The following is a 23,889-nucleotide window of genomic DNA, read 5'->3' as shown; positions in this document are numbered from 1 at the left end:
GGCTAGGCGACTGTTCTTACCTTTGGTTCGGGATACTTGTGCAAGAATTGTGCCACATATGTCATGATACTCTTCTCATCTGGCTTGGGTACATCCACATCCTCAGCGTCCAATAGTTTGGCAATGCCCAACTTGCTTTCGGCCACATCGAAAGCTGTCTCCAAACGCTGACGATTGCTGGTCTTCTTTAGCTCTGCTAAATTGACCAGATTCGCTTTTATGGCATCGATCAAGGCTAGGAAAGCGACGCCATCTCTCCAGCTGGCGCCGAAATCTTTCACCTCCACGCCACTGTCTCTGTTTATGGGATACAAATTAACACACCAATTCAGCATTAAACATATACAATTCTCTACTCACTTTGGCAGGGCATTTGTCACCCAATTGAGTAGCGTTTTTCTGGCTCCCTGCTTCCATTTCTCAGCCTTAAGGTCGCCATGCTTCTGATTGCCAACGCTGTCGAGGGAGCTAACCGAACCGCCAATACCATGACCCAAATATTCTAGGTTGCGGCTATTCTCCTCGATCTGTGGGTAGGATTCAAGAGATTGATTAGCGAAAGGGTCTCACCAAATGCTGTGATATGTGGGGGTATGTTTTCAATGGTTAAACTTAAGATATGGTTGTGCCTCAAAAGATACTATGGCTACCAACTAAAAATACGGGAAAACCTCTACCAAAAATATATGAGGCGATGTACAAGACACACAAGAACAAGAAATAACATTTAGACCAGCGGTAGGCACGGCTCGCTTTATGTTCAACCCCTATCGGAGACTCTTAAGTCGGCCAACAATGTTCTTTGTTATGCACACGACATGTATTTTGTTTTCGGATTATCGGTACCGAGCCTTTGTCCAAGTTTCGAGTGATGCTCAAACGCGTCTCATAAAGCACTCGAAATGTGTTTCGTTCTTCGATTTCTCGGGACTGAGCTTCGAGCTTCGGCAAGGTCATGCACACGGCATGTATTTGTTTCCCAGGCGTTCTCTTCATCATGTACATGACATATATTTCGTTTTTTTGTTTTTGTTTACTGTTTTTAGGTATTTTCTTTGCATAATTTGCTTGTGTTTCTCGAGTCTTGCTGCTATGTGACTCATCATGCACACGACATGTATTTTTTTTTTAAATACTTCTAGTCCCAGGCATTCTCCTTTGCCCTTTTTGGTTGTGCCTCTGTCTGTGTCGGCTATCGAAGATCTTTGGAACAGCTAGGACGTGCCCACCGCTGATTTAGACAGAGACTGAGTTTTACAGCAAATTGGACCTACCTGTGGCGCATAATTTATAACTACAACTAAGTTTTTCCGCCTCTTTTTACGAAGCTTGTGTGTGGGATTTAATATAGTATAATAGTATATAAGAAAAAGAAGATTTTTCATTGGGTTAATTTACGTTGACAAATTATTTGTATCATTTATGTGTGGTGGTGGGGGTGTTGGGTGTACATCTCTCTACTGGTGATGGTAGCCTCGTGAGAACGGTGTACGTACAACTAGCAATAACCAATTTTCCTCAATCGTGTGATCAAAACTGGTGCACTTTTTGTGGGTGTTTGGTGTATAGGAAATGGAGTAATAGTATACTCAGATATGATATAGTTACCTGGAAGTACAATATGATTGTCCATATCAAGCCCAGCACAACTGGTGGTCTCCCATCCACCAGATCTGCGGGATTAATATTGACCAATTTGATGCGTTTGCTGGCCAAGAATTGCAGGGCCGTATTGGCATTGCTAAGGAAATGTGGTCGTCTCAGTACACGGCCCTTCTCCACGGGCAGTCGTTCACCGGACAGCACTTCGAGCAATGCAATTAGTTTTGTGCCATCGCGTAAATCATTGATTAAATCATCAATACGAAGCGGTGGAACACGCTGAAAATAAAGAAACGAGGTTAAGAGGTGAGTACAAGGTGGAAAAAAGGAAATGGTTCTTGGGGGGTTTCATCAACAGAAAAGTTACACGTAGGAAGCTTCAGCTTGGTGGCGTTTGGATCATTTGCACGTCTACCTTCTATATCTTATTTATTAGATATCTGATGGAAGAATGAATAAATTCCAGAACTGTTGCTTAAAGTATATTCCAATTATTCCTTGCACGAACCGTTTAGGGCATGCTTGGATTAATTTTTGCACATTTCCCTTCCTAAGTATTCCAATTTGAAGCTAAGATTCAAGCTTAGATTCTTTAATTCAGTTTAGTTCCAATTTTCCTGTCCTGTCCTGTGTCATGCAGCAGCGCCCCTCGGTCAGTAGTGTTTCTTCCCGAGATCCACGCGTAGCAAGCTTCAGCTTGGTGTCATTTGGGACTACTTTCGAGTGCAGTCATTGCGTGCATCCTATTCTCTTCCTATGTTTTTCCGAATTCCTCATCTATTCCTAATATTCTGCTCTAAAAATTCCAAAATTCCATAACTGGAAGTTTTAAGAACTCATTAAAAACTACTAACTTACTTTCTCTACCCTTTAAAACATAAAATTATGGCTTTTTCCATCCCTACCATTCCTTAACCACAACTATTATCCTAAAACCTATAAAAACACACAACTCCCCCTTTAATCAAAATTGTTCACCCTCAAGTACTGATTACATTTAATGTGCACCACAAACAGGTCGAGTAGCCCCGACAATCACTTTCAAGTGCCCTCTAGTATAGTTTTTAATAGTATTTTGATGTGCACTATGGCACTTTGAACGCGATATGCATTCATGGCTCAATCAACAGACTTAATGGCCCGCAGGAAAGCAGCATTTTATGGTTTTTTTTTTTTGGGTAATTTAAGATGTTTTCTGCCGGCTGCTTTTACATAAAATCATTGCTTGAGCTAATCAATCAAATGTGTCAGCGTCTGCACATTCAGGAAAAAATTAAATCAATTAAAATAGTTAAAATCGTTTAGCGTTTCGGCATGGCGATAATTTGCGACAAATTGGCCAAAGGCACGAGCAAGCATTTACTTTGAATTTTCACCGCAGAATAAAGATTGCAATTTCTGCAAGTTAATGGCGCCCCATTGTGTGGGGCTGGGCGCCCCAGCCAGCAACGGAAGTGCCATCGGAAAACAGAAAACAAAACCACACGAAGCGAATGACTGGAAAATACTTTTGTAATTGAGTGTAGCATTTAATCGAGCTTTTTCTTTCTCTGTGGCCAAATAGTTGCTGCAACAAAAAAAAAAAAGTTTTCTCCCCAGCAATGACAACGACAGCTCCAACGACAAGTGGGGTTCCTTCTTGGCTGAAGTTTTCATTTCCCCACCGGGGAAAAGTTTTCCTTCTTTTTTTTTTGTGTGTGTGAATTCTACTCCAGAAGTCAGACATTGCGAAATCAATTTCAATGTTTCCGTTTCCTATGCTTCCTCCAAGCAGCACACGCCTCTTTTCCATTTCCCTTCTTTTCTTTTTGGGGAATTTATGGTGTCATAAATGTTTTTGTCTATTTTGTTGTCGTTGCCCAGGGGTACCCTCTCCCTCCCGGGCACCTAATACCCTCTGGACATGGAATCAAAATGGGTCTTACGGGTTTAATCGTAAAACAGATGGCCTGCCTGCCTTGGTCAGAACTCCACAGCTTTATAATTACCGCCAGTTAAGGTGATAAGTACTTAAGTACCCCAAGTTTTTCATTCTCTGGACTATGTTCTATCACTATGTTTGTATCTCACGTGATCTTCTAAGGTACTCTTTCTTTCTTTGAAATTGAATATGTTTTTGCCGGTAGATTCGAGTTTAGTTTTTAACAACATTAAACGCAACAAAAACATGAAAAGGAAACGATTTACAGTCCAACATCCGATGGTTCGTTTAAGAACCTACGATTTAACGAAGGTGGCCTCAAAATAGTGTTCCACATAATTTCTTTTAGGTATAAAATATATCCAAATTACTTCTATATTTATTTATATAAATCTATATATTTATACTAGAAGAAAAAGCCCCCCAAAACCAACCAAAACAATATTTCAGGCGACGACGACTACCCAAAACTATTTTATATAATAGAGAGATATATTTATTTTGTATTATTTATATATTATTTTTAATTGTAGAATATATCGATAGGAGTCACAACAGATCTCCCACGCTTATTCTGGATTCTGGATGAGTTGTTACTGATTGTGGGTCATCTTTCGGAGAGTATTTGTGGTAACCCGGTAACACCTTTGCCAAATCTTAGAGATGCTCTGCCTTAGAAGCAGCCTTCACTTACAATGCTCTCCACCATAATTATAGTTATCCAAATGATTTACCTATGATCCACAGAATCTGTAAGAATTCTCCATAAAAGAGTCTTAAATCAATACATTTGGAACTGTTCTACTTTATTTCCATATATAAACTACAACCTAGATCTATGCTTTCAATCTCCCAATGGATTTACAATTGATTCCATAAAATCTGTAATAAATACCCATTCTCTCCACAAAACCATCACCATTTTCCCGTCTTATGACATGTAAGCTTGGTCTGGCCTTTTCACTTGTCACCTGTCGAGAGCTCAATTAGATTTTACAACCTGACAAATGGTTCGTCTCTAGACGCAGTCCGTAGCCCACTTTCACGGAGACACAAGCGAAATCCTTTCTAATTTAAGCAGCCATAATGTGTGTGTGGATCCTTTCACTTTAGTTTGATTGCAATTTTCTATAAATTCCCATGGAAATGGGGCTAGTGGCAGCACCCACTATTGTATCCACGGCACAGCTCGTGTCGAGGCGTTGCCATCAATTATGTCATAAAAATGTAAAAAATGACAAGAGGCCCGCTCGAAAATTTGGCATACAAAACAGACCATGACGTGGCTGTGGTCCGGGTCCGTTCATGTGGATGTTCAACCGTATAAATTAGCTAATCAATTTTAATCAAATTCTATGAAAACAAGAGTCCAGAGCGGGTTTTTTTTTGGGTCGCCACAGACCCCACGAGAACTCGTTCACCTTGAACTGGGCCTTTTTTTGTTGTTGTTGTTTTTTTGGGGACTGTCTCTGTCCATTCAAACTTTGACTCTCAGCCTATTAACAATTTAAACTATGCTGGCAAGTGTGTATCTGTAAGATACACAAAACTACGAGGGAATAGATGAAGATGTGTGGCATCGACACACACTCAGCAAAAATATTTCCGGAATATTACAAGTTGGAATTTTTATGGACAAATTCTTGATAAATGTATTCTTAAAAGCTGTGAGGAACCCTAAGAGTCGTTTCTTAAAATAAAGTTTTATTCGTTTATTTCTACATTTTAATAAAGTTTTGATGTTTTTTTTAGGATTTTTGTAAAATAAAGTCCTGTCCATAAAAAAGCAATGAAATACCCAAAATACCAAATCGTATTCGATACTTTTCTTTAATTGAAACAAAACAGAGACATTGTCACTAATTTGTAGGTGCTTTTTTCGGAGCATTTCTGCAGTAGAAATTCAAAGTTCAATCGGAATTTAATTCAATGTCACCGAAAGTAAATGAAATCGTATTCGGAAACCACATATTAAAGGATTTGCTTTGCCGACAGATAAAATGATCGAAAGAAAAAGTGTTTATGTTGAATAGAGCTGCCCTAAAGCCCTAAAATGGCCAAAGCTTATTTGTTTTTGTTTGATTCAATGCAATTTATCAAGAATTTAGGGTCGAAAATATCAAATTTTACTTCATTAAGTTTGCTTTTAACACTACGATAATACCGATATTTCCTTATTCTCTATGGAAAATTGAACAACAGAAAGGAAGGTCATTGGAACATATTTCAGATGCATAAAGATGTAACACCAGATTATAAGAAATCACTATTCAAACCCAATATAGAGCCAAGAGCTCTTAGGACCTCCTACAAAAAAAACTCAAACTCTGAAACCGTTTCTCCAAGTGTAGATGCAAATTGACAAGGTTCAATGGGCAAAAATACAAATTAAATAAATTACGTTTTATTGGCAATGTTTTTGTTAAGTTTGTGTGCCACGTTATTTATGGCTTGAAAATTAAACAAAATGTAAATAAAAAGTGTGTGTTAAGCAATTGTTGTGCAATTGCAAAAAGGCAGAGGGAGGAGAGAGAGCGGAGAGGGAGGGAAACATCAACAAATTGCCGTTGTCATGATGCATATTACAATCGTATGTGACTCATTTGCATGTTGCATAAGCCGCGCCGTATCGTAACCGTCGTAGATGTTGTACGAGTATCTACGCGATGTATCTGTCGATGTTGGAGTCGATTTGAGTTGTCGACTCCTTTGGAAGGCGGCTGAAATATGACTTCAATCAGGGGCGACCCACGCATTCGCAGAGGCCGAGCCGGGCCGGGCTCTGGTCTCTCTTTCTGTGTGTGCGTGTTGCTCCTTTTACGAGTTGCAGTTGCAGTTGGCAAGCCGCCTTATCCGAGTGGCGGAACTGGTTTTTGCCACCATATTGGACCAGCCGGCCGGCCGGCAACAGTTTTTGTTGAGAGCCCCCCCGCCCCTCCCCACCCGACTACAGTGCAAGAAATTGCCGGTTCATGTCTGTAGATTGCCGTTGGTATTAAAAGATAACACATTAGACACACAAACGCAACATGGCACTCACTCATGCTCTTGGCTCTTGGCTCTCACTCTGACACGTCTCCACGACTCTTCAGCGGCTCTCGACTTGGCGGCGACTTGCGGGTACGCCTAAAAAAAGTGCATTAAATCCACTCTCGGGCCTGGGTCTGGGGTCTGGGGTTCGGGTTCGGGTTTTGGGGTAAAAGTAAGTCAGTAGGCGGTCGCGTGGGCTTCTTTCTGGCTTGGGGTTAATGGCAATTGCAATCCGTGGCCTGAAACGGAACTATCTCTGTTCGACATATTAATGCAACTCTCTTGTTGCAGCCACGACTTGACTTTACTTTTAGCCATGTCTCAAAAACAGCAGTCGATTTCTGCCATTCTCTCTCTCTCTCTCTTCCTCCCTCTCCACCTCTCTTTCTGTCTGTCTGTCTGTCGTTGTGGTTTCTTTTCATAGGCACAAATATGCGTCTGTCTTGTGAGGAATTTCTTGCATTGCACTATGGGCACAAATTCACCCTTTTACTTCATGGGCCTTAATGGTAGTATTTTTTAAGATTTTTACGGTTATTGCGAAATATTTGTATTAACGTTCAAAACTCATTAATTTAAAGTGCAAAATTAAAAAAGAAAAAAAGGTAAAACTACAACAAAAAAAAATTTAAAACTAAAAGATAAAAAGTTAAAACAAAAAAAAAATAAAAAAATTAAAACAAAAAAATACCAAAAATTTAAACTAAACTTAAATTTTAATATTAAGAGAAAATGAAAAAAATATTAAATTAAATAAAAAAAAGTGAGTAAAAAATTCCAATTTAAAACACTGAACAAAAACGACAAAATTCAAAATAAAAGTTTTAAAGTCGCTATTTTTGAAATGATATCGAATCTTTGCCCATAGTGCCTTGGTTCTCGAGTTGGGTGCGTGCTTCAAAGTTATTCTTGGAAGACTTCCATCCGCAGAATACCACAGGAGAACGCAACGCTGTGCGCTGTGGCATGTCTTGAATATGCTTAAGACATGATAAATGTTTGCCACAACACGAAGAGGTTTGCACATACTCATATGCTAATGAAAGAAGTACTTGTTCGCTAAGAGAGTAGCAAACTCATAGAAGAAGTACGAAGAGAGTGGTGCATAGAGGGGTACATGGTATTTTTTTATCATTTCAAACTCTAAACCGATCACAGATCCCTAAGATCTGGTGTTGATTCGACTTTAAGCAGCAGCTTCGCTTTAACAAAACAGTTGATAGAGATCATAGGAACAGAGTCCCCAAAATAGGTACTAACTCGTGGCCCTGTTATGACCAAAAGGGGGATATCCAAACAAAAGATGTAGAGAATTTATTGCACCACAAGTTACGAATAAGGAAGATCCATCAGCAGAAAGAGCCTTGCGGGATGCATTCTACGGGGAGAATTATATTTTTATGTCTACGTTCCATTCCTGTCATTCCAATTCGTACTAGATCTTATGCCAGACCATTCACTCGCTGTGCAAATTTCCCATAAGCGAAATGGCACTAAAATAGTGATATCTTATAAGTTTATTTGAAAGATACAACGAATACCAGCACTTGCCAGTCAGACAGAACATTTGTAGACATTTATATGAAAGATACAACATAACTAGACATGTATATGACTGAATGAACATATCTAGAGGTCTCTATGACATACCCACTTATTTGTACATCAAAATATTCCACCTACCACCCGAAATTAAAGCCCAATGAAAACTATTTTCACTTAAAAATGAAAACCCCAAAACGACAAAATGATCCTCTATAGATCGACAGCGTCGACAAAAGCAAAGACCTTCAAATGTCAGGCTTTTTTCATATCATTTCCATCAAAATTATATGAACAATAATTTTGTGTGCTCATTATTTCCATCATAATTATGAGTATTTGTGAAATAAATGCTTAAATACGCTTATCACGCTTGAAAACCGTTTTTTGCATTTGCAAATGGGGGGGACAATGCCACGCCCCTTAACCTATTTTACGGATTACGAGTTTAGTTTTATTTGGTTTTCGGCAGAGACCAAAAAACCTCTCACGTTTCCGTTTATCTAAACAATCAATATGCAAATTTCAATGCCACAAAATGTAGACAAAATTCATTTGCACACTCGAGACGTTTGAAGAAAATCGATGGGTACACGGATACAGAGATAGATAGATAGATAGATAGATAGATACACGACTCACCTTCAGTAGGTATGAATTAATCCAATTAGTGAATGTCTTCTTCTGCACACGTTCTTGCTCCTCTGCAAAGGTAAGAAAATAAAAAGGAAAACATTAGAAAATGAGAGAAAAAGAGAGAAAAAACCAATGGCGGGGCGGTGCATGTGCAATTAATTGTCAGACAAGTACCGTCCGTCGACGGGTACATAAAAGGCATAAACGGAGACATGACAACGAGATATCAAGCCCTAAAGACAACCGATAAGATACATTTCCAAGTAGGTACACGGTACGCGGCACGCGGTACAAGGTACTTGTACCTGCCTGCTCTGGGCTGGCTTGTAGCTAATGTTTGCTTTAATTGAATTATCAGTTAAGTTGAACAAATAAAAGGAAATTAACACGATGACATCATGTTTCGTTTTTGGTGAGATTTTATCGCGGTTTAACCCTTTATTTCCTTCATTGCTGGAGGAAAACTCTTTTATCTTGGTTGAAGAATTATAAATGCGGTTCTTATCGACTTCAGCATTGATAGACTATCAAAAAACGAGGCGATTGTATCATTATTATAGCTGGAATCAAGAAAAGATACAAATTTTCAGGGCTGACTCTCACGCCTCCCTCTTTCCCAGCGTGGCTTAGCAGTAGAGGGTGATTGTTAGGGTCCAGCATGTACTCGTAGATCGATAGCTCTCGCCCAATGAGACTTGTACTGGAAAATACTGCATAGAATGGGTAATTCTGGCATCACACCTTGGATTAGCTTGTTTTGAGTCATGCAAATGCATATAAACTTTTATATAACCGGATATCTTATTGTAGATCCACGTCTGCCTCGACTCAAAGTTTTCCACCCGAATGAATCATTCATGTGATTTTGAAAATCTTTCATATGCCATCCATAAACCATTAACCACACAATATAATCGAGCATTTCCGAATAGTATCGTTGACCCTTTGCCTGCGTCAAAGAACAGAATATTTCTACCGTTTGCTCAAAGCAAATATTTACTCCACATTTTCCAGCCATACTTTCTTGTGTGTGTGGTTTAATTACCTCAATTTAATTTTCAGAGCCGAAAAATTGCAATAATAAACAAAACGTTAAAAAACATGAACAATTTTGTAAACAATTAACGAAACGAAACGAAACACACATCGAGAAGAGTCAGCCCCGGGGCGGGGAAAAGTGCAGTCGAAATGGAATGGCAGCCAGCAGCTGTCCGGTCATAGCCAATCCATATGTAAGCCCCTTTATGTCCAAGGAACACAAAGACATGACCCATGGGTGCGTGGTCCCTGGCAAGGGGCCAAACGCATGCCAACGGAAAATACTACGATACGAAAATAGATTTCCTCATAATAAATAACAAATTTATGGAAAATTTCTACACTCAGACACGAAGAATGTTTGGAATACGAATTATTACACAAAATAAATCCAAATAACGGCCATCGAAAGACAATTACCAAAATAATTTACAAAGTAAGAACACAAATTGCAATCATTAATTTAAGCTACGAAATCATCCTGAAAATTTCTATTTTTTCGAGTATTTGTAGAATTGAAATATTCATTCATTTAATGCGGGTGTGACGCAATTTTCACTGCCTGACAAAAGATTATTTAAATAGAAATTAGTTCAAGGTTGCCCACAATTTGCAATAGCAACTGAAAGTCGCTCAAAAATATACACACGTATGTACGAGTATAAATATATGTATGTTTTTGTTAATATTTCTAATGTGAAATAAGTATTTTTGAGATATATCTTTTGCAATTTATGCAATAAAATGAACTTGAGGCAAGGTTCTAGATTCAAATCAAAACTAAATGTTGTTTGTGACAGCATAAAAGTTCCCTAATGGTCTGTAAATATTTTATGTGCCATACAACCTATAATAAATAAGTGCAGGCATTTTAAAATGTGACATTTTCATGTCAAAAAATAAAGTCTATAGCTATATCTTTTAGGTATAAACCCATCAGGCCACACAGACCTAAAATAGTTGAACCTAAAGACAGGGACAGTGTGAGAGTTCAGAGACGAATGATTCTCAAAAAGCAAATCTTGCTTAAGTCTGTAACTAGAAACAAAATATCTAATATCTAAATGGATCTGCTTTTATGTAAAGCTTTCATTTAAATTATGCCTTCATAGGCACGTACTACAAATTCCCCCACAATATTTCCACAAATTCATTGGTTTTAATAGTATTTGCTTGACCTGCTTTTATAAGACACATTTTTGTTTTTGTATTAAGTACTCTAGGGGGCAAGACAACTTCCGTTTTACTTTCTTAGGCAAAAAGTAAAAATAACCCCAATGGACTGCGATTTATCCAGAATTTACGTGCAGAACGACGACCCAAAACTTTATAGAGAGAAAATGGTGCTGTGATTCAGTCATAAAGTCCAAAAAGCTGGACCTTCCCTATAATTATTTCTACGAAAGCTGGGAATGAGAGATTCTGAGGAGAAAGCGTTAGTAGAACTATGTTGAACCGGGCTCCTGTCCCAGCTCTCAGCTCAGTTCTATATCTCGTAAATATCTCAAACTTCATAGAATGGGATAACTATTGGTTTAGAGTAGAAGCTCAGATCCATCAGATCTAGAACCTAAGTATGTCCACTCCCCAGCAAATCCGACAGTCGTCTAGTAGCTAGACTTGACCCCGTATAAAATACCTTCCTTATCACATGGCCAAGTGGATTCCCCTCTTATCGTTGCAACAATTACCTCATTTTTTTGCTGTTTTTTTTTTTTGGCTGATAAAAGTTGTTGACCAACGAAAAATAATAACACAAAAGTACAAATGATTTATGGCCTACTAAATATTTACTAATCAACGGGGTACATTTATTTTTGGCCACAGTGCAAAACCAAAAATATAATAGAGACCAAAAGTTAAGGAAAAACTAGTTTTTATTTTTAAAATTAAAATTTATTCAGTATAAATACCAAAAGCGGTAGAAGGTTTTCAGCGTCAGAAGAGGATTTTTTGTTAACCAAAAATATCAAGTTTTACTGGAAACGAGTCTAAGCTGAAGAGGAGGGGCGGCTACACTTTTGGTCAAAACAACTTAATTGTTTGGGAATACGATTAGCCGCATCAGGTCATAAGAGACAAACATGGGGAGATATTGTTTTTTGTTTCTAATCAAGTAAAAGTGAATTCATTAAAGAAGTCTCTCCCTCTCTCTGAGAAGAGAGCTGTTTTGTGGGTATTTCATTCTTGGCACGTGATATGAAATTGTTGAAAATCAGCAACATCTACAGCTTCAAAGTATCGTATTGTTGAATGTTTAATTAACAATACATTTTTTTTATTTAATTTTTTTCAAGTGAAACTGGTTTAAACTCCATTTTATGCCACATATTTCTGGTTAAAACCAAATAAAAATGTTTTGAGCAATTTTTTTGAGGTTTTTTTCAGGCTTAAAATGAATTTATTTAATGGAAATTTTTATAAGGGATTTCTAGGTCGATAAATATGAAATATTGTATCTGAATTATCGGTGAAGAGTTAAATACGTAATTTACAAGAATGGGAGTGAAAATCTGTACAGTAATACAGTGGAATCTATAGAAAAGCAGCCCAAAGTTCAAAGCAAAAGAAAAAACCTCTAGACACCAATTAAATCTTTGACTCCAATTACACATCTTGAACACCAAAATAAAGTCTGAACGAACCCAAAACACTCTCCGAAATTATACACCAAACAAAAAGTAAAAGCATATCGAAGAGTCCATGATTTGTACACCCGAATCGTGGCTCAATTTTGGGATAGCCCTCTTCCTAAAACTTATATTCAATGCCAATGAACACTCAACAATGGACACCCAAAAAGCAGGCCAAAGAGTAAAGATTGAGCGTTCAAGTTGAATGACTTTTGGGTTTTTCGGGTTTTCGGGCTTTAATTTCAATTTCCATTTCAATAATGATGTATGAAATGATTACCAGACCCCCAAAACACATATAGTCCCCCCTCAGGCGGTGTGTAGATTCTACAGCAAGAGAACACAAAGAATTCCAAGAGCGCCGATAATTTGTTTTCTTCTGTTGTCGGTTCTTCTTATGAATGGGGGGCAGGCAAGTCTCCCCAGCAGTCTCCCCAGTCAGTCAGTCACTGAGTTAATGATGATGGTTATACTGATGGGTCGACTGATTATTATTTATGCTCATTTTGGTATTTTTTCTGTTTAATGAGCGTGTCTAAAGGTACTGGCGGTAGTTCATTGAAAAATCATGAATGAAACCTGACTTTTCCTGGCCATCTATTGAGCGTGAAAAATTCGCCAGCAAAAGAAAGAAAACTATCGCAAAAGGGCAGATCTGTGCAGTCAGTCGCCCAATCGTCTGGGGTTTGGCCTAGTTACAGACGGCACACAAATAGAAACGTAGCTCAGAGACCGAATAAAATAAAGTATTCCGAATTGTAAAAATAGTTTATTTACTTTCACGCATAGCTAATTGTTTGGGTTTCCCTCACAACACGAACAAAAACGAATACAAGAAAATGTTCTTCCACATTTGCATAAACAAAAGGCTGTAAAGGGGAGTGCTTTCGATGTTCGGGAAATGTTTGACTGTAGAACCGATATAAAGCATATGTTTTTGGGGGCAAAAGCAAACGGAAATGCGTCGAGTCTCGAAAGGGGGAATCGGGGGATTTCCGTAATACAAAAATGCATGTTTATTTGCTCAGAATTTCGGGGTTTTGGAGTACGATTCTAACCCCCTCATTGGGATGTTGGCACCACTACCTGCAGTATGTATAATTATTTTTAAGAAATTAATTACAAAAGTAATCCCAATCAATAAGATTTCCTTTATTTGCATATCCCTCTACCCAGCCTGCACTGGATTATGGTATTAAAGCTCTTGGCGGAGTATTAATAGAATCAACAATTAGTAATTAAGATTAACAAATTGTTAACAAAGAACATTCTTTGTCAAATACTGATATCAGCAGCGGAGAAGCGTTGTGCAACTTTTAATCGGTTCTACTAGGTATTCAAAGATTAAACAAATGAATAGCTGAAACTCGGTGCTCTCTAGGGTTATCTCACATTTCACTGCCATAAAAGATATCACCTCAGGAAATTCTTCCTGTATTTCATCACTAATTCTGAAGATTTTTCAAGGTCATATTGCCTAAAGATACATAACTATTGGGATTTTACATATTTTATAAACGGAAGACTTTAATTTTCTAGTTTGAATTCCGAAAGTATCAAAAATTATTAATTTTATAAATATTTTATGGATTGGATGATCGATGCAGAAATATTATATTTTAATATATTTATTATTCACATCTTCCAATCCAAGTGTGGCACCCGAGATTCCAATAGTTCCATACAATAGTTCATATAGAATTCATACATAGAATGTTGGATCATGTAGGATGTAAACTATTTTTATTGTTTGATTAATTTTGTATGAGCAAAAAGACTACCTAAGTACTATCGTAGCGTCTCTTCTACAAATAGCTAGAGTTCAAAACAAATGTACGATAATTACAAGTCATTTGCGATATTTGTTTTGTGGTTAAATATTTGTTAAATAATCACAAATACTTTGAAGCTTTCAATTTCAATGAAAAGCTAGAGAATTCCATACAAAGTCAAAGATAAATTGATTCCACCTAAAAGTTTATCAAATCGGAAATGCCATTCCCTATCTTAAATACCTTTTCAAAAAACGACCAAAAATATATAAAAAGTAAGTACTTTATCTAAACTGAAGCTGACCTAGACTTTTTTCAAGATTATATTCCGAAGTTCAGTCGTTTAGGCAGAGATATGGTTCTGAAAAAAGAGTGAAAGCTAGTTTTTGACCTTCCATAGAGGGTGTACGGAAAAGCACTAGAAGCTAATATTAACAGATTCGACTTTTGCATGATCTTAATATGATCATAATATCCTTTCTTTCATCCGAGATATATTGATGGATAACCAAGAAATTCACGAGAATTTACATTTATTTTCATAAGTTTCCTGTGCATGACGAGGCTAGGACCAAATTTCGGGCGTGAAAATCCTAAAACGAAATACATGTCGTGTAGGTGACACATTGCTGCTTAGCTCCAGTTCCTCTATTGTATTTATTTTTATTTTTTGTAGTCCTAAATATAGAAATCCAGCTCAACGCAGGTCTATCTAATTATAACATCACCTGTTTAAATTTCGTTTAAATTTCAATTTATATTAAAATTGCAGTCCATAAAACCCACGGAAACCCATTGAGGTGTGTCGAGCGGTGCACTTGTTGTGTTTGTCACCCGCGGGCGACCGTCGCCCGTCGACAGGTCATATATAAAATAATAAGACAGAAATGTGCATAAATTGTCTGTTTGGTGGCTGAGGGGGGGCGGGCAATATGTTGTTGAAAGCGTCTCTGGTATTACTTAACTTAACGCTTGAGTGCCTTCAACAGGTTGTGTCTTTGTCTGTGTCTGTGGCTGTATCTGTATCTGTGCCTCTGCCATCTTCCGTTGAACATGTCATAAATTGTTTTCTTTCGCAGCTACTTGAAAATATTAGAAGCAAATATGTATGATATGTACAAAGTACTTTACACATACATCCATACATATATTGTATTCATGGATAGACTAGGGATTGCGTCATGCCAGAGACGATTGTGTACTATAAAAACCAAAATCTAGAGGCGTTTATTTGCTTAGTTTATTTGTTTATTTTTGTCATTAATACCATTCACTAATACGAAACAGATAAGGAATGAAAATAAATGATTGAGCACCTAAACCTAAAAAAAAAGAGCAAATAAAAAACTAATACTCAAAAAATAAATCAATTTTATTTGTAAAGCAGCAAAGTGGGGCAAAAAATCTATCAAAGAAGCGCTACCACAAAAACTTCAAACAGATTCCACTGCCCACAATCGTAGCTGTAAAAAAAATACTGATGGAAGTAGGAGGGAAGCCGAAATATGTATGCGAATTTCTATGCCACATGCCACCAACATCTGTGAGAATTTTGCCACAAGAAGATCTAAAGGGGACGATCTGTTAGATTGAGGGAATGAGCAGCCAGAATCGACTCTACTGAAAGATACAGGGGAAGAAGATATGGAAAAGTATCTGCCAGGGTCCGTTCTACTACAAAATCTAGAGAGTTGTCTGCTAGAATACGCTCTACTGGAAGATACAGAGGAACAAGAAGATATGGAAAAGGATCTGCCAGAATTCTACTACTTCTTCTACTTCTGTACTAAAAAATAGGGAGAGTTATCTATCAGGATCTGATCGGAAAAAACGTGCCATACTGGCCCGCTTAACTGAAAGATAATCAGACAAAAAAAAGTACTGTCTGAATCCGCTTCGAGAAGATGTGTAGGAGGATCCGCCACCGATTGATTCAGGGCATAATTTTCTGCCAGAGCTCGCTCTTCTAAAAGATACACAGAATGGCTCTGCGCTCTATCAAGAGATACACAGAATGGCTCTGCGCTCTACCGCAATATACAGTGCGGAAGATGATCTGCCAGAATCAGAGCCAGAGCCACAGCCACAGCACCCACAGCAGACCACCATTTAAATGGGTTAAGAGCCTTCTTCTGCATCCAAGAGAGCGTTTGTTTGGTGTACACTTGAACTTTGGTTTGCCGTAAACTTGTTTTGGTTCTTAATTTACAAATCTCTCGATTTCAACGGCACCTAAAGGGGGCGACCATATTTCAGGCATCAATTAGATGCCGCTAAACTACATTGAACAATAAATAATATTGAGACTGACAGACAGACAGCGACAATAGCAGCAGCAATGACAGAGACAGAGACAGCGACAGCGACAGCAATGGAGCTGCTTCAATAAATAATTCAACGATGATCTCAGTTGTACGGCTGCTGGGGTGCCGATTGTTCTGGGATTGTTCCGTTTCGGTCCGTTTTTATGGTGTGTGTGTGTAGATTACACTCTGACGGACAGACACATAGATCACATCGGATAACGTTAGATGGTTTTCAAATACGAGTATACCCTAGAGCAAGGGGTATTTGCATTTGGCTGTAACAAGGAGAAGGAACTACCCATCAACCAGATGGAGCTTTGATGGAACTACTATATCACATAGCTAAGATGGGAATACTCCACGGAAAGTTACGCAGATTACAGAGGTATCATACAGCATCCTAAATGAGAATATAAGAATCATAAAGAATGATCTTTCATTGGCAACAATCCAGCATATCCTTATGCTTTTTTATTATCAAACACATACTTATCTGTCGTAGGAAAAACCAGTCTCAAAATGCGTATTTCCAAGAAAATCTAGTTTAATTCTAAAGAAAATAGATCAATAGATCTCTCAAGCAAAGCGAACATTGTCTGAGAGAGCATTCCAAGCTCGGTCTCTGCTTGTAGAAACCCCTACCCTTTCTACTAGTTCCCGTTTCCCTTTTGTTTTAAAATATATTGTTAATTTTCATTGAGCTGAGCATTGAATGTCTCTCTCTCTCTCCTCCTCTCGAGGCGCCACATAAATCATATTTATAGTCAAATTTGTTTGGTTTTGTGGCTTTTGATGAACCTTCAATGTGTGATACGGGAGTCGAAATCGATACCATAAATATTCGAAAGAGTTGAGCGGTTTTATTTGTGGTGTGTTTTTTTTGCTCAGCCATTAAAATGGCATTAAGTATATAATTGTTTGGAAAGTGGGACAGAAACAAAGTCAAAAGCTAACCCAATCAATAGTTCCATATACTATGTGAGATACATGTGGGGCCCCGCTGCCCGGCCATCAATTAGTGAAGGCTTGACGTACATTTATGCATTTTATTAGAAATTTATAAAGTGCCGTGTGCCTTGTGCTGTGTGTGTGTGTGTGTGTGTGTGTGTCAAGAGCGTTTCGCGATACTCAATCACTGGGCGAACACACATTTGGGGCACAAATTTTCGTTTTCGTTGCTTTCTCAAATATACATACATATATCCAAGTCGACGAGTCGACAAGTTCCTTTCGGGCAACACGCCACATCAGAATGTTTGACAGGCACTTCCTTTCCACGGTAGAGGAGGAATCTTTCAGCAAAGGAAATTGAACAAGAAAATACTAAAACTCACGCAAACGTTTAGTTTATTTATGCTAACTAATTGTCACATCAAAATGTCTAACGATTTATGATCTTATCAACTTGTGGTATAGAATATCGTAGAAATATTAGGGTATATCTTTGGGGTATGTTTGATATACAATGGTCTCAAAGGTACAAGGAAACTCTATCTGTAGGATCCCCAAAGTCAAGTTTCTCACATAGATCCGCTAAAACAATGAGTTCCCTGATTCAATACTGACTTCCAATCTTTGCAAAGGCTTCTTTTTATGCCGAATACTATCTACGACGCAAATCAGGGACAGACATTTCTCTCTCACTTGCACTTAACAACTCTAAGGACTACGGCTCTCATCATCTCGCTACTTCAATCTGAATGAGCCCCTCTACAAACACTCTCCCACCAACAAGTGTTCCGTAAAAATGGAATAGGTAAATGACTAGAATAACGGACAGCCAAATAGTGGAAACAAGACAGTTTATGCACAGGAACATAAACCAAATACTCTGAGAATAATCTTATAATCTCCGACATGTGCATAGAGTATTGATATTACACTTTATAGATCTTTACCAGCATTTTATAGCGAATAAAAATACTTAAATAAGTAAAGATGTCATATACTTTTATATATATTATTATTATTATTATTATTATTATTATTATTATTATTCTTTTAAAAGTGAAAAATCAGTAATGATGAAGGAAATGGTGAAATATTTGAAATCTATAAGAGTTATGACTATAAATTACTTTTAAACAATATAATTATTTGTTTCTGGATAAGGGAAAATGTAGTTTTTAATCGAATATCACCTGAAGCAATTTAGTAGGTCTTTGAAACTTTCCTGGTTTAATATGAGTACATTGCAATTATTCCCAAGGTCTCTAAATATTCTTTAAATATCCAATTGTTGGCCTTTAATTTTAGTATAACGCACAAATGTAAGTTCTGTGATCCCAAATTTTACTAATATTTCTTCAATAAAAATTATTAATTCTTAATCTTTACACAGTTTCTTGAACACCCTTATACTTCTCCATTAAAACCCCAAATAACATCTTGAACTTGAATTCTTGTACATAGTCCATAGTCACCTGTCCGTTCTAATCTACAAAACTTTTTGAAAGCCCCAAAAAAAAGAGTGCAAACATGCAATATCCATAAAAGATGGAATTGTACCATGATAATCATACATATATGTACATATATATATATCTGATAGATAATGCATACAGACAAGTGAATGTCAGGGCGTATCTATAGATACAGATACAAATATAGAGATATTTAGACATGTACTGGTATCATCGTCAAGTGCAGCCAAAAATTGCGCTACTCATTGAAAGGATCGGCCCAACAAAACAGATATATATGTACATAGAAAGAGAACAAAAAGAAAGAGGAGAGAAAGGGGGACAGACAGCCTGCCTGCCCGCCTCTGCCCGACACTTAATTGGTTGTTGTGCTTAACATAATAACAGCCGAGTAGAGGAGGTCACATAATAGACCCCCCCCCCCCCCCCCCTCTGTAGATCTTTTTGGGGGGTAGTTTGGTGGGCCGACTGCTTCGAGTGCTTTTTTGGCTGCCAAGAAAGAGGTAGCACAGTGCCAGCGCCAGCGCCAACGCTGCTGCTTGCCAACAGTCGAATACATAACAAACGCACTGTGTGTGTGCGAGCGTGGAGTATATAAATAAGACTCGTATACTCCGTACAACTCGCTAAATGGAAGTTCAGGGCACGGCGCAGCCAATCGACCGACCAGCCGACCGACTGACTTATAACAAAATAAGCAAAACAGCTAACACACACAGCAGACGAGCGTCTAAACAAGTTGGAAGTTCGAATTGCGTCGACGACAAATGTTTCGGCGGGCAGCGGCCGGCCTGTGAGTGGATGGATGGATGGGATGATGTCATTTCGGCAGCTTATTTTATCGATTGTTTTGTCTGTAATAATTAATTAAGTCTACATCTCCCCCTCTCTGTGGGTAACCACAAAGTACCGCCGATCTGACCTTGACATTCTATTGGTCTTGACGAGTGGCGTCTCGAATGCCCATATATATCGGTTCCCAAGGGAAAAGTCGTGCAAAATATTGCAATTTCCTGTTATCGCTAAATCATTATCACTATCTAATACACCTGTTCCATTAGCAAAACATTCGGCGGCACATGATGCGAATGATATTCGATTCGGTGTAGAAATTTCGCACGAATCGAGATTCATTCGAGAATCATTCGCCTCGTACGATAGACATCGATTCGTTGTACAAATTATCAACAAACGAAAGGACACAATTTCTACGAATGACAAGAGCGATTCGAAAAAGATCGACATTCGATAAAAACCACTGGAAATATTTTTAATTTGTTTAAAATTACTAAATCGATTGGGTTTTTATAGAAACCTTTCTTCGTATTTCGGAAATTTGTAGTATTATAGGCAAATGTAGGAATGCAGTCATACGTTTTTAATGGGAGAGGTATATGGTACTACTGTCATACGTCAAAATTGTGCTGCCAATGGAATTGTATTACAATTAAAAAGATAATCCTCATCAATTGCTTGTAAAAATATCATGAAAATTGCCTTTTTGCTACCTCTGGAACCCCTTACCACTCTATCTTATTTCTATCAGATCTAAATGAATGAGTTTAAGGGATTATGGAAGTTTGTGGCTTTAAAAAAGTGGTTTGGCACTTAAGACTTAAGAAATTTCGGTAAAAATCAATGGAAATGAGGCCAAGCGGAATTTGGTATGGAGAAAACAAAGAATGGTTTCCAAATTGATTTTCAAATATGGCCATTAAAACTCATTAAGATTTAGCTGAATTTTTTGTTGGGAAATACCTAAAAAGAAGCGGTATCTGCCAATATGGTTAAGGCTCTAGCTCTGATTGTGGTTCTAATATGATTCCCAAAAGGAATTGTCTTATAAAACACAGAATTCAGTTTTTTGTGTGATCCAGAATTATAATGCACGAATCTGGGTGGTTAATATGCTAGCGTTAAAGATGAAGGCAAAGAGAACATTAGATTGAACACAATCCCAATTACAATCACAACAACTTAGAAAATGGGATACACAGAGATATAGAAAGCTTGGTTGAGTAATTTGACAAATATAGATCGATTACATAACGATATTGAGCACTCTGGAAAGCGGAAGATACCGAAGATAGGTCTAACGTAGTACTATGATAAAAAAAGAACTGATTTTTGCCAAAAATCTGTCAAACTTTAAGCATTTTTTCCAAAATAATTTTTAGAAATTATAGAAATGAGACAATCCTCTTCAAGAGGTTTTACTTTGTTAGAAGCTGGAAAAGGCATTGTTTTCTCTATAAATTCATCCTTTCAAAAGGCGAAACGTCCCGAGCAGACCGTTCTGAATCGCTTTACCACCATTACAGAGAGAGGTACAGAGAGAGAGAGAAAAGTAGAGTTGACGTGAATTGATTGAATTCTTCCCACTCCACCTTCTTTAATGGCTATTTGGATCAAGGGTTTACCTCGTTTCTCCTTGATATGACTGTCGTACTGGGAATTGCTGCGGGCGTAATTGATCGACGCCATTGTGGACTGGAATTCCTGGTACTCGTTTTCGTTGCTGCTGCTGCCACGGCTGCCACTTTGCTGTACTTGAGTCTGATAATCCTGTCGCAGACTCTTGCTGAAAGTGCCAATGCCGCTGAGAGCGTGGGCTGCTGTCGTGTGTGGGCCGTGTGGGGTGTGCGGAGTGGTGCTGGGCGTTGACGGGGTCACAGATCGCGAGGGTGTGGACACAATCACAATGCTGCTGGCCGGTCTGCCCTCGGTATCGGAATCGTTATCGATAATATCGCCGGCGTTCGATAGGTTATCGCGACTTAGACGTATTTGCGAGGCGGTAAACGAGATATCGCCAACGGCCTGCGACTGCGATGGAGACGGCGAATCTTCGATTAATTTGCGCGACGTGGACGTGGCCGTGGATGAGGAGGAGGTCGAGGATTTCGATTTCGTAGTGCTGCTGCTGCTGCTGGTGGTGGTTATCGTTTTGTGGCTTACAATTTTCCGTTGCTCTTCCGCTGAAGAACCACGCAATTGGCACGTTCCAGCTGGACTGATTGGCGGCGTTGTGCCGTGTGCCTTTCGCTCCTGCGGTTGCTCCTTCGTGCCAATCGGCGTGGATGTTAGTGGCATTGTCTTCTTCTTCGTTCCTCCAGTTTCGAGGGCCAGTTCCCGGGGACGTTGCTGTTGTTGTGGCGCTGCTGCCACGTTGCCACCCACCTGGACGGTTGTTTGTTGGTACAAACGCCTGCGGGGGTTGCTGCTACCAACGGTAATGTCAATGTTGCCCGTTGCCATGGCCGCGTCCTGTCTGCCACCAAAGTGTTGCTGCCGATTCGCTGCACTTGAATCTATCTCGTCGTTTAGTTCGGTTCCCAGTTCGGTTTCGTTCTCCAGCTTAATGAGTATCCTCCTGCCGCCGGCGGTCAAGTCCACGCTACGCGGTGGCGTCACACTGGACCGCTCACTGCCGGAGTAACTGGAATGCGACCGCGACCACGAGGGTGAGTCACGCGGCGAGACATATCCCTCGCCGTGGCGATAGATTTTCTCCTCGGCATAGCCCCCATCGCTGGTCATGGAGGAGGTAATGATGGTCCTTACCCCGTCTGCAGCGGGCACCTCTCTCACCATTCGTTCGCCGTCCAGGAAGCGCTCTAGTTCCACCTTCTTGGCGTGCCGTCGCGTGTTGGTGGTGCGGAGGGTGACATTGAAGGGCGACAGCTGCTCCTCTACGTTCCCCTGATCGGCACCGGGACTCATCCGACTGGTGGTCCTCAAGGTCACGTTAAACGGACTGGCTGTCTGCTCGCTAGTCACCTCCACCAGACGCGGCAGCGACGACGGCGGTGGGGGCGTGGTGTGCCGCAGTTGGACCTGCTGAAAGGCCAGCTTGGCTGCCTCCGCCTCGGCCAGACCGCGCTGTCGCTCCAAACGCAACCGTCGCTCGATTTCGTGGACATCAATGTCGAAGGGATTCTCCTGGTCATCATCCTGGTTCGAGTCCTGTCTTAGCTCATCGGAGCTCTCCTCGGCGGTACGTTTCCCGGTGTTGGCCAGGCCCTCCGACCAGACCTTTTCGTATTGGGCCACCTTCTGGCGCAAACGTTGGTTGCTGCTGCTGCAGCTGGAGGCGTATTCCTCTTCTAGATTGCTGCTCGATGTGGTCAAGGATGTGGTAATGGTCTTCATGTACGTTCGCGTCACTGTGGATGTCTCCAGCTGTTCCTGCTCCTCGACGTTCTCCCTCGAGGAGGATTTGTGCTCATGCGCACGACGCCGCCGAACAGCTGGGATTGGAGGCGCGTCAGCAGCACCTCCTTCTCCTCCGCCGGCATCTATGGTTGGATCCTTGCCTGGATCTGTGCTATCAGCCATGATAGCATCGATTTCGTTGAATTCCTTTCGTTATAGCAAATTCTCATTTGGACAAGCCCTTTTTTCTTTCGGTCTCTTGGCTGCCCCTTGTTTCGTTCTTTCTCCTTTGCGTTCAAAATGAACCAAAATTGATTTTTCTCACGCAACACGCACACTCATTCCGGGCATGGATTTTCACAGGAAGATTTTTCCCTTCGAACCAACCCCCGGCGGTTGGCCTTCAGTTTTCCTTACTCCTCCTCCTCCTGGCGCACGTAAATCAACTTTAATTTGTTTAAAAAATACGCCACTTCTTTTTTATTTTTTAATCACGTCAGCCTTTTGCGTTTTAGGCCATAAAACTTCACACAATACGCACTGAAACGGACGCTGCCTTTGGGTCGTTTTGGTAAGAACAAATTCTCACAGAAGATTCCAATTAGGTTTTTTCTTGTTTCAGCAAATTCACGATTCCACTTCACTCTTTTTATTTACTCCGCGAAAAAATATACACTCTTTCATATTGTAGGCCCCACACTTTTTCGCTGCCAAGTCCCCAATCCAAGACCCCAACGTTGGGGTAGAAAGCCGGTTCGATACTGACTGAATCTGAATCGTCGTATCCGTTAGCAGTCGTCGTTCAACATGCTACGCCTTGTCCAGCAGCCG

The 23,889-nt window shown here is 39.5% G+C and overlaps 1 protein-coding gene across 3 annotated transcripts in view; it reads right to left on the bottom strand.

Moving 5' to 3' along the window:
• LOC6589136 (nesprin-1) overlaps nt 1-23,356 on the bottom strand; it is a 112,511-nt gene extending 89,155 nt beyond the window's left edge. The window contains exons 1-5 of one of the 3 annotated variants that reach the window (XM_026988509.1): nt 21,324-23,356; nt 8,738-8,799; nt 1,609-1,881; nt 361-527; nt 21-297 (exon numbers count right to left, since the gene is read on the bottom strand). In XM_026988509.1, coding sequence (XP_026844310.1) covers nt 21-297; nt 361-527; nt 1,609-1,881; nt 8,738-8,799; nt 21,324-23,241 — 2,697 coding nt within the window. In that variant the 5' untranslated portion in view covers nt 23,242-23,356. The remainder of the gene's footprint in view (nt 1-20; nt 298-360; nt 528-1,608; nt 1,882-8,737; nt 8,800-21,323) is intronic. The other 2 variants (XM_026988512.1, XM_026988511.1) reach the window with 2 other exon arrangements.
• Between the last annotated feature and the right edge of the window lie 533 nt (nt 23,357-23,889).

Source organism: Drosophila persimilis, unplaced genomic scaffold (genome assembly GCF_003286085.1).
Source record: "Drosophila persimilis strain 14011-0111.01,24,50 unplaced genomic scaffold, DperRS2 tig00000191-arrow-pilon, whole genome shotgun sequence".
Taxonomy (NCBI): domain Eukaryota; kingdom Metazoa; phylum Arthropoda; class Insecta; order Diptera; family Drosophilidae; genus Drosophila; species Drosophila persimilis.
This window is presented reverse-complemented; position numbering and strand designations above follow the sequence as displayed.